Here is a 12,160-nt window from a genome sequence, read left to right as displayed (position 1 = left end):
GGGAAAGCTAAGAGACTAATAAATAAAGTAAAGTGAGGCAACACAGGGCCGTAAACCCTAAGAACACCAGTCTACTAAACTGCTCACATTGTTGATAATACTAAAACAAGCTCAGGAAAGTATAAATTACACTAGGGGGAATATTGAAAGAGATGACACTGAAATCAAAGCAGAAGGTACTACTGATGGGTTTGACTGTATAATAAAAGGAGGGACAAATGACAGCAATAGGAAAGGGAATCAAGGGAAACCAGAGGCCCCCTACAACCAAAACAAAGGAAAAAAACGAAGGTTCTACAAAGCCAGAAAAGGATCTGAATCCTGGTGGTGGCTGGGAATGGTGGGTGGAGACTTACAGCTCTGGGTGTGTACACAAGAATTCAGGGAAGGAAAGATAGCACCAGGTAACACTTGCTAAGTCCTCACAACGGCCCTGTTAAGTACTGTCACTAGCCCCAGTGAAGGAAAAACAGACAAAGAGCTTGTCCGAGCAGGGAGAAATTCAATACCAAGGTGAATTTTACTGGAAAGGGGGCCTGTTACTTCTGTAGTGTGAAACTACCAGAGAAAAGCTTCTTCTTGCGAGCTCTGGTGTCACCTTGACTCAAGTCCACAGGCATTAAGGAGGCAGTCCAAAGAGTGGAAATGACTGTTCTAGGTTTTGCCCAAAGAAAGAAGTTTAACCTTAAGAAACCTGGCTCTGGGATATGACATCAGAGCCTATTCCTGCCAGTAGGCAGAAAAAAAAGAGGACTGAAATAAGACCATAAATGGCACTTACCAAAACAAGACAGGTGTCCACTAGAGAGAAGGTGCCAGAGCGCCCAATACCTGCACTACAGTGGATCACTGCAGGCCCATGGTCAGGATTCAAGGAGCCAGATTCTCTCACTTTAAATAAGAAATTGAGAAATGAAGCTGGTGACTCAGGGACTCCAAAGTCTGGCCAGGTAGTATAATGAAAGTGAGAGATCGTCCTGGTCTCCCCACTCTAGAAAGTAAGATTAAACAAGAGAAAGTTAGTGACCATTCTTGGCTTTTTTAAAAAAGCAAAAAAAAAAACGATGTCAGAAAGATCATGTGTTTTACTCAACACTGTTAATCTTATGGACTGTTTATACTTCCATTTTCCCATTTGGGTTTTGATAAACATGTATGCAAATCAGGGAAGTTTTTTTTTCTTTTCTTTAGAGAGGTTTGAAATATATTAATAGCTAACACATATAACACATCACTTTGGAGGCTTGTTTTAAGCTCATTATTTATTATCTCAATTCATACAAAATCATATCAGAAACCATTTTCCAGGTGAGGAAACTGAGGCAAAAATTAATTTGTCCAAGATCAAGGGCAATAAATAGGGCCTGGACTTGAAGCAGCAGTCTAGAATTTCAGTTCTTAACAATTAGCTTGTACCATACATGCTACCAATATTTTCTCTAATTCATGTATCACAATAAACACATTCTTTTTCTCTATTTAAAAAAATTAGTATCATAATTTTCACTTTCTTTTTTTTTAAGTTTAATTTTGTAAATATAATCTCCCTCTTAATATGATTTGTCTTAAAAAGCAGCTCCACATATAAAGAGGAGCAATACAAGAATTAATTTAGAGGAATAATCTTTACATTTTTAATTGAAATAGCTCCTCTAATTGCTGTCTTTCCCCAATGTAATAAACCCCAGTCCTGAAGCTGGGTATGTGCCCTGCTGATGTAAGATGGTGCACCAACACGCCCAATGCCTCTTGTCTCTGAGGTCTGCCTAGCATCACTATCACTTCCTGGATGTTCCTGATGAGCCTTATTCTGACTAATTCATTATGAAAATGTTCCTTAGCATTCTGCCAACTGCCTTTTGCCCTAGGAAGCACCGCTCTAGTTTATAGTCTTCGTTTCTGTAAATGAAGCAGTGATTTTCTAATGTCTGCACAATTTTCTAGTTTTATTGCAGGACATTTCTAAAAGGAGGAGGCACAGAAAAAATTAACAGCTAAACATCATCATAATGTCCTGCTCCCAGTGAAAATTTTCAAAATTAGAAGGTAGCTTTCACATTTTGATAACTTTGCCTTTTTCAGTAAGAATTAAGACTCCTAAGTCATAAAAGATAAAATACTGACAAAATACAATGTAGAAATTAAAAAAAAAATAACTACATATGTTTAGTCACTTTTTTTTTTTTTTTTGAGGATGGCCTTAGGCCTGAGCCTAAGCAACTCCATTTTTAAATTTTTTTACCTTTATTTTATTTATTTATTTTTATGTGGTGCTGAGGATTGAAGTCAGGGCCTCGCACGTGCTAGGTGAGCGCTCTACCACTGAGCCACAACCCCAGCCCCTAGTCACTTTATTTTTAATATCTGTTTTCATAATTCCAAATACACTGTGATCCATAGGGTGTCAATATACTGAAGGTACCAAAACATTTCTGTTACTATTTAAATGATTTCTAGATTTCAAAACATTTCCTTGTTGTTGTGTGTATGTGTGTGTAAGAGAGATTGAATCCAGGGCTTGCTTGCTGTATGCTAAGTGGGTGTTCTACCACTTAGCATTTGAGTCGCAGGGATTAAAGGTGACTACTACTGCACCTACTCAGCATTCCTTTTAAATTCTAAAATATGCAGTTAGCTTTGGTGGTGCACACCTATAATCCCAGTCACTGGAGAGGTGGAGGCAGGAGGATCCAAGTTCAAGACCAGCCTGGGTGGTCTTTCTCAAAATAAAAAAAATTAAAAGGGCTGGGGATGTAGCTCAGTGGTGGAGTACTCTGGGTTCAATTCCTAGCACCAAAAATGAATGAATAAATTAATAAAAATGACCTAAATTCAGTATGCTAAGTGAAAGAAGCCAGATTCTAAAGTCTCCATTTATATGACATTCTGGAAAATATCATATACAGGAACAAAAACTAGATCTGTGGTTGGTGGGGGCTGGAGGTGAGGGATAGGAATGACTCTATGCAGGTAGCACAAGAAAGTCTTAGAGGTAACAGAATTGACCCATGTTTTCTTTATGGATTCATTTAGACAATTGAACACACTCTGAAAAGTCATAAGACTACACACCAGGAAGAGTCAATCTGTAGGTAAACAGAAAAAAAAAAATCTATACATTCTAAATCATGAAGGCTAACTGTAGCTTCCTTTTACAAAACCATAAGTTCACAGTAAATATGGCAATATCCACACAGGAATGGGCCAAAGAGACTGACTCCTGATTAGCCAAGGGATATAGTTAACTGTCATATTTTCCTTTAAATGAGGTGTAAAATGCCAGTGGGTGTTTTTGACCCCACTTTTTCCCCTGTTAGCTGCTCTATTATGGCCATCAGCCACTATGCAGAACTAACACGCACTGCAAGACTGGCCTTGGTTCACAAGAGCCTAAACCAGGTCTGGTGTGGACCACCCCAAGTTCCCAGGACTGTGCTCATGTGTGAGTGTATGGCCGTGCTCCCTAAGGAAGGGCCGGATGCTCCCATCCTGCTTATGCTCAACTACTGCATCACTTCCTGGCTCTAAATGCATCACAGTTACCCATGATCTTGAGCAACTGATTTTTTTTTTTTTTTTTTTTAAACATCATTTTGGCTCAAGGCTTGTGATCTCTCTCTTTTTTCAAATTCTGGTCATGCTGTCGGGATACTCAAAGTCAGTTCCCAGAAACACTCAACTATTCGTATAATACGGTCTCCCCCTCGCCAAGAGATTTTAAAAAACCATTTTTAAAAACTTTTCACACCTTGCAAAACCAGACTGAAGGACATTTTTAAGAGGTTAATTTTGATTAATTTACTCTTACTGAAACAAGATTCAAAGATGCATCTCAAAAAAAGATATAATTCAGAGTCATCAAAGGACCACAGGAAAAACATGCTCACTACTCTGGTATGGAAGTGTTCATGTGCATGACTGGACCACTCTCCCTCTTTTTCATGCTGGGGGAAAAATATAAGAGGAGAAAAAAGTTGCCCAAGAATAGAGAACTAAAACTAAATGCATCTTTACTCTAAATAAGCTCTATAACTTGGACTTCACGAATCTGACAAAGTCCTTATGTCAAACTCTGGTCCCCTTCTGGTCACCAAGGCACACCAGCTCTACCACTCTGACCTGTCATTTTCCACCTTTCCCTGTGGCTCCAGCTCACTCACCCCACCATACCCATAGTACATCCACAGTACATTTACGTGGTGGTCCTGGTGCAGCCATTCCTTGCAAACTACATCATGTATACTATACCCTGGAACCAAGAAAGTTGCCAGCTTATTGCTCTTTTAAATAAAAAACATTTACATTGTTTGAGGGAGAATTCTTGATGTAAGGTCTTTGAATGTGGATGTCAAACTTGCTACATTTGGAGACCAAAAAGTTAGGTAGGCATAAGACAATGGGGAGTTGTTGGTTTAGGACAATTTAAGTATATGTCCTTCCTAAAGCCATTCAAATAATAGCTAATATTTACAATAAATATGGAAGACTATAAAATTTTTAATTATTATAAATAATCTACACAGCTCCATGGCCCCAGCCCAATTATTTTCATATTTTATGTATATATTGAAGGTACCAAGATTATGTTTCTAAAAGATTTTCTTTAAGCCCTAGTTCTGTAATCTATAATGGAGTTCATGATATAGTACTTACCTTACAAGGCTGTTGTGAAGAATAAATGAAATGATGAATGTAAAGTTTACCTGCATGTGGTAAACTGGCTATTTCTAAAACAATTATACTAACTGCCTTTGTTGAAATCCATAAACAGCTCCAATAAATTATCAAATCTGCTAATCTTTAACCTCCTCACTGAACTGTTCTTCTAAAACTAAAGACTGACAAAGTGTGCCAGCCCTCTTCCCTATCCTGAGGTCAAATTTGTATTCTCCCTGTCACTGCCTTACCTACTTTTGCCAGAATCTCATCACCAGTGATCAGTACTGACTATAATTCACTGAGAAAGATAGACAGAACTCGCCAGATCAAGAGTGGCAGTATAAGAAGGCACAGGGAAAAGCAATGTGCAGAAGCAGAGGCCCCTGGGAACTGACCTCTTTGTGATGTCTAAGTTTGTTAGAAGGAGCAACTGGTACTTGCAGGAAAAAGGCACAGAAGGAGTTGAGGACCAAGTTGGGCGGGTCATGGACTTCTGTACTAGACGTGAACTTTCCTTGATAACTAATGGGAACCAGGGAAGGATCTCTAGAGCACAGAGGGGTCACACCTGTGTTCTAGGACAATCACTCAGGTGTAGTATGCTTAACAATACACTTGGTATGGTGACAGAGGAGAGTATAAAGGAAGCAAATATGAATTCTACCCATGGGTGGGGGTGGCAGAAACCTTGTTACAGAGTCAGAATACACACACACACACACGTATTGAAGAAGCCAGTAAAATTTAAAAAAACAGGAAGAAGTGAAAGACTCATAGCTGCTAGAAATGAATGTGTCACAGTTACCTTAGGACAGACCTAAGTAAGAAATGGGCCACATGGAGATGCTGATGGATGTGGAGAATACAAATAAACAGGCACAGAAAAAAGGAGGACATTCTAGGTGGGATCGACGGCTTAAACTATTCTGAATCAGATCCCAGTTGAGCATCATAATAATTAGACACTCATCCTGTTCTGGGTAAATCTACAGGGACAGGGAAATAGAAGAGTCAGCATTATAATAGTATTCCTGGAACCTGAGAAACATAAAAGCTGGCCAACAATCTTACGGAAAACAGTGCAGGGCAACTAAAAACAAAGATCTGAATGAAAAATAAGTATTCCACATGACCTGATATTTTTAAAGCCCCTCAAAAATATCTCCAAAGCTTAAGTCCAGGAATCCTCTGAGAACACAGATGGAACCCTTTCTTTCAGGGGCACAAGCTGGGATTCGCTCAGCTGTAAGAAAGACACTGTAAAGGGCTTCTGATAAATGGTCTGGCTGCTCATTAGACTGGAGGTCTACAGCTTTGGCCCTAAACTTTTAAACAGTCCTACTCTTGTGGAAGTGGGCCACGTCTCCATGGTTCAGGGAGCTAGAGAGAGGTGTGCAGGCAGCAGTGGGCTACCATCCCCTGCTCTGCTATAGTCTTCCATCATTCCACTGCTCCTCTCAAAGGCCCCGACCCAGTGCAAAGGACACCCAGCAAAAGCTAGTAACTGGGGCTCCCCCTAATGTCTTAGCCACAGCCATAGTGTTGACTGGATGGATATTTAGAGCAACCCTATAAGGCAGACCCATTCTCATCCTCACTTTATAGATAATAAAACTGAGGAACATAGGTAATTAATGTAACCCAAGTCACTTAGCCAGGGGAAGCACAGTCAGCCTCTACACTTAAGCAACCTGGTTCTTTAGCAAGTGCAATTCTGCCTCTCAAAAGGAAATGCTACTTCACCCATGGAACAGTTCTAGTTCCTAATCAAAACTGTAAAGTAAAACAAACAACTCTATTTGATCATGGTAGAGTTTAAACCCAGGCCAGTCAAAAAGCCCCTTTCATCATACCACACAGGTGCTAATAACTAAAACACAGAGGTTGGCCAACTCTCACAATGGTCTCCACTTCAGAGAGGTGCTTGGGAATCGAGAAGCTTCCTTTACAAGAATTAACATCTTTCAAAAAAGTCTTATTCTCTTGTCAGAAGTTAGAGGACCTGCATTTGAGTTTGGTCTGTCACTTATTAGGTAATCTGGCTATTGGAAATGGGTATTGAAAAAAATGAAGTGAGGGTAGTAAGAATATTTACCCCATTCAGGTTAAGCACTTACCTAACAATATGTCATTTTCTCAACACTTTGCCACTCGCAACAGTAATCAGTCTCAGGCACTATCTATACTGCAAAGTGCTGCCCCAAGTATTATCCACATGCTTGCCACGAGCTCTCCTTATAGCCCTGGGAGGGGCCACTGCACGTTTACCTCACAGAGAGAGAAGGCTTGGGAGGCAAAGCAGCACGTGTAGGGCTCACCTCTACTCAGCGGCAGAGCTGGGTTCTGAATCCTGGTTTGCCTCAAGCCCTCTCTTACTCCCCAGGGTATTTCTGATATTAGGGACTGAAGCCATGGCCGTCAGGGTGGTAGGCAGGCATTCTACTGCTGAGCTATACCTCTGGATCCCAAAGTACTTTTAATAATTTTCAATCCTCAAATATTAACCTGAACTTTGAAATTCTTAGTTCTCGGGTGCCTCAACAGAGTCCTCAGAGTTACTACATACACAATCTAAAATAAAACCAAATGGGTGCCTCAAACTCCAAATCTAATAATAAAGAAATTTTATATATATATATATATATATATATATATATATATATATATATATATATATAAAATTTTTTTTTTTTTTTTTTTTTTTTTGTACTGGGGATTTATCCCAAGGGTGTTTGACCACTGAGCCACATCCCCAGACCTTTTTTGTTTGAACTCACAATCCTCCTACCTCAGCCTCCTGAGCCACTGGGATTACAGATGTGTCACTGTGCCTGGCTAGAATAATTCTTAAAACCACTATAAAAAAGTCCAAACTTTTGAGTAAGAAAAGTCTTACATTGATATTTTCTAATTGTAGCAGATGTACTGTATAATAAGACTTCACATCTTCGGACAAAAGCTTCACACTAAATCCTGTTTCTTTAAACAGCATCTCTCGGTCATCTGTTGGCCAGTACTGTGCACATTTAACCTAAAATTGAAAACAGCAGTATATAAGCATTATAAAACCATAAAAAGTTGAAAAGTGAAAACAAACTGCACACATATACTATATGTTTTCAAGTATCAAATCCTAAGAAGAGTCATCACTATATTTTAATAAGATTGGTATTTTATAAAGTAGCTTTCTAAAATATTCCTATAATTTTTAAACTAAAAAAGCCACAAATAAATATCATGTACAAAAAAAAATCTGATTTTAGAATTAAAAAACATTTAGTTATAAATGGACACAATATCTTCATTTTATCTTTTAATATGGTGCTGAGGATTGACCCCAGTGCCTCACACATGTGAGGAAAGCACTCTACCACTGAGACACAACCACAGCCCTGAAACCTGTTATTTTTAAAGCACAATAATCTATATTACAACACCACATAGCATTCACTTTCTAAAAGTTATCAAACTATCCACAAAATACCTTCAAATTATATTGAAAAGGCTTTATTTTGCAAGTATTTTCATAATTACCTATAAATTTGCAATTAATACTACACATCTAGAAATATTACATACATATTTCTACTTACTAAAGTTAATATTTTACTAAAATTAAATCAGGGGAAAGAATCAGAAGATAAGCCTCTTTTACCTAGAGTGGTTAATATAGGTTGAGCATCCTTTATTGTAAATGCTGGGATGTTAAGTCTTGTTTCAGATTTTAGAGTATTTGCACATACATAATGAGGTATCCTGGGAATGAAATAGAGTCTAAAGGCAAAATTCATTAATGTTTCACATACACCTTACATCTATAGCCTAAAGACAATTTTATGCATTATTTTTAGCTTGCGTGCATTGTAGCTGTGACCCATCACAAGAAGTCAGTGTGAAATTAATGTTATTTCAAGAAAAGAAAAAAAAATTTAAGTAATATAGGCAAAGAGAATAACAGACTTATAAAGAACAAAATAAGATGTCTATTTGACAGCAATTTGTAATGTCAAAAGGAAATGAAACAATGAAGCTGAGAAATGAAGTAACATAATTTAAGTTGTTCAAAAGAAAAGCAAATGTGAGCCAAGAATTTGATGCCTGGCCTAACTGACTTTTAAGGGGTTTTGTTTGTTTTGTTTTGTTTTATAAAGTAGATAAACTGTGACAGGTTAAAAAAAAAAAACAAAACCAAAACAGAACCTATATAATATCCAGGAATCCTTCCTTAGCAACCTACCAGAGAAAAAGCATTAGTCAAAATTGGAGAGGCATCAACAAAACTGGTGAATACATACAGTTGGTCTTCCCTATTCATGGGTTGCCCACCTAAATTCCACTGATCTTGGATCAAAGATATTCAAGAAAAAAACAACTGTACTAAATATGTAAAGATTTTTTTTGGGGGGTATCTTTATTCCCTAAATAAAAAACAGTGTTAACTATTTACACAGCATTGTATTATATTGTTAACGAGTACTCTAGAGATTATTTAAAGTATAAGGAAGGGGCTAGGAAAATAGCTCAGCTGGTTGAGTCTTGCCTAGCATGCACAAAGTCCTGGGTTCAATCCCCAGAACCATGAGAAAAAAAAAAAAAAAAAAAAAAAAGTAAAAGTATAAGGAAGAATGTGCACAATTTATAAGCAAATGCCACACAATTTTATATTTAAGCATTGTAGATTTTGGTATCAGTGGAGGATTCTGATGCTGATCTCCCCACAGGGTGAGGGGAGAACTAAGATTTAAAAAGAGATGTAAGGGAGAGACTATAGTATATTACAGTCTCTGACAATGTAGGTTTGTACAACTAAAAAAAAAAAAAAAATAACCTGGAAGAGAATGGGAAAACATTTTAAAAATGTTTAATTAAGCAGGTGTAATGGGGGATGGCTGTAATCCCAGTTATTCAGGTTGTTGAAGCAGAAATTACAGGCCAGTCTCAGCAATTTACCAAGACACTATCTCAAAACAAAAAATTTTAAAAAGGCACAGGCATGTAGCTCAGTGGGTGAGAACCTGTCTAGCAGGCAAGAGGCTCTGGATTCAATCCATAGTACTGCAATACCTTCAAGCGCGCACACATACACACAGCAAGCTCAACTATTTTCAGTAATTATTTTGGTGGTAGGGCTGATGTCATTATTGGGACTCTTATTTTCTGTGTAATATGGTATGAAGTAAATGAGTCTAAAATATTTGGCATCCCTGATATCTTTGAATACCAGGATTCTTGCTGTAAAAAAAAAAAGTAGCAGGTTATGATAGAAGGGGTTAAGACAATCTCTGCAGTTCCAAATCTGAACTAGAAATCTGTGTGAACTCGTCAGACGTATCGTATCTTAACAAACATTATTTGTACCTAGCTCTGTCCACTAAAAAGCCTTAAAAACAACCAGCAAGCCAGTAACAATAAACATCCTTATTTTTGTGGTGCTCTTGAAATAGCATTGCCTTTTAAGAGTAACACAGCTCCTTGGGGAAATGGCTAGCTCCAGATTCAGGATAGAAAAGTTTAAAATGAGCCTGAAACTGCTAATCATTCCAGAGAGCAAGAAAACTATAAAAGACCCTTAGTTTTGTGTTAAAATGACTCAGGGTTCAACCTAAAGAGATTTCTGCTAGTCGATGAAGGAATGATCTGATTACCAGTAAGTGCAAAGGAGTGAGATGAATAAAATATGTTAAATACATAACAATTCATCCTCTCCTCACAACTGGTCCTCTTTTGAGGATCCTAGAGAATGAACTGTTCTGAAAACTGCTTTTTCTATACTGTAAAAAGGTGATCAATTCACTGGAATAGAAAGTGTTTTTTGTAGAATTCCAACAAAAACAGAACAGGAGAGAAAGAAAAATTACCATTCGTAAGCCATATGAATTAAGGAGGTAAGCACTGGTCAACAATGATTGCTAAGGTCATAAAAAGACAATCAGACACTGTAAGTCTCTTGACAAGCAACACATTATATGAAGGAATCTACCCCCAAACAACTGCACCTGAATCATGAGCACTTGATTTGCCCACCATAAAAATGATGTCTAACTTCTGATGGTATTCTTATCCTATTAATATAGCAACTGTACTCCAAAATGAAAGGATGGAACTTATAAATCATCTAGTTTGCAATGCTGTTCAAACAAACAATGTCACCATCACTTAATTTCTAAATGAGTTTGGAGACATGAAAGACCATTATAAAGGGTGATGCTGACACTACTGGAAATCCTGGTTTGTCAGTGCCACTTCAGAGTAGAAACAAATGAAAATCATACTATACTGAAAACCAGTACCTATGAATTTAGGAAAAAGTAGGCATCAGGTATCTGAAGAAGTAGAACAATACAAAATCTTAAAACTGGGAGAGTCTTTAGTTGATATTAAGTCCCAATTTGCTTGTCTGATGGGAATGTAATCTAAAGCTACAGAAGTCAGAAGCCTTAAAGTCTACCACTCACTGGCACTATGCTTAAACCGCAATCTGAAATTTCAATAAGTTTATATTTGCCCACTTTCATTATGACCTAAGTCAATTATAAATTATAAAGATCAAAAGACCATCATTTTAATCTTTTTGAAAACTTCCAAGATTTTAATAATATCATGAAAATTCTAACAAAGCCTAGGGATTCCAAAGAGCTCCATTATCACCACCAGTTCAGTATTTGTTCCATTATATTTATATCTCAGAGATCAAAGGTCACCAATTATTTTATAAATATTTAAGGTAAGAAAGGAAAAGGAAGGGCTGGGGCTGGGGCTCAATGGTAGAGTGCTTGCCTAGCAAGTGTGAGGCCCTGGGTTTGATCCTCAGCACTGTATAAACATAAATAAATAAAATAAAGATATTGTGTTCAACTAAAACAAAACAAAACAAGACAAAGGTATTGTGTCCAACTACAACTGAAAAATAAATACTGGAAGGAAGGAAGGAAGGAAGGAAGGAAGGAAGGAAGGAGGAAGGAAAAGGATACATTACTTCTGGTCAGAAACATCATGACCACCAGCCTTTAGCAACTAAAGCCCAAACTAATGAATACCCTCCATGAAAACCTTTATAAGCTAAAGATCATATGCAGTATACTCAATTGTAAGACTCACTCACCGATTCTTTCTCCACAATTCGGTTCAGCATGACAACTGCTTTGGACTTCTGCTGCCAAACCATGAGCCAGAAGTGGCAGCATGTGTTGGGAAGTGGACCCTGTAAGGACAGAGAGAGAGCAGATCAGGAAAGGGGACCAGAAAAGAACAAGGCTCCATCCAGGCCAAGCTCCCTCAAGGGTACTTCTGGTGTGCCATGAGTATAGCCAATGGGGCTTGGTCCTAGTAAATACATTTAAACTTTAAATCCACTTGAATTAAAAAACCAGTCTGTGCTAGTTACGATTTGGGGCGCAAATGATCAAAATCTTTCATTTACCTAAGTAAAGCAGAAAAAAACTTTGTTTAGGATACCAAGTGGTTTTCAGAGTTGAGGGCTGGAGACTAATGAGTTAAAGCA

The 12,160-nt window shown here is 37.7% G+C and overlaps 1 protein-coding gene across 5 annotated transcripts in view; it reads right to left on the bottom strand.

The window, feature by feature from the left end:
• Positions 1–12,160, bottom strand: part of Ptpn2 (protein tyrosine phosphatase non-receptor type 2) — an 81,598-nt gene that overhangs the window by 24,057 nt on the left and 45,381 nt on the right. For all 5 annotated transcript variants that reach the window (XM_076836519.1, XM_076836520.1, XM_076836524.1 and 2 more), the window contains 3 exons: positions 11,762–11,860; positions 7,556–7,690; positions 782–991 (listed from right to left, as the gene is read on the bottom strand). In XM_076836519.1, the coding sequence (XP_076692634.1) occupies positions 782–991; positions 7,556–7,690; positions 11,762–11,860 (444 nt within the window). The remainder of the gene's footprint in view (positions 1–781; positions 992–7,555; positions 7,691–11,761; positions 11,861–12,160) is intronic.

This window comes from Callospermophilus lateralis, chromosome 17 (genome assembly GCF_048772815.1).
Source record: "Callospermophilus lateralis isolate mCalLat2 chromosome 17, mCalLat2.hap1, whole genome shotgun sequence".
NCBI classification, from domain to species: domain Eukaryota; kingdom Metazoa; phylum Chordata; class Mammalia; order Rodentia; family Sciuridae; genus Callospermophilus; species Callospermophilus lateralis.
This window is presented reverse-complemented; position numbering and strand designations above follow the sequence as displayed.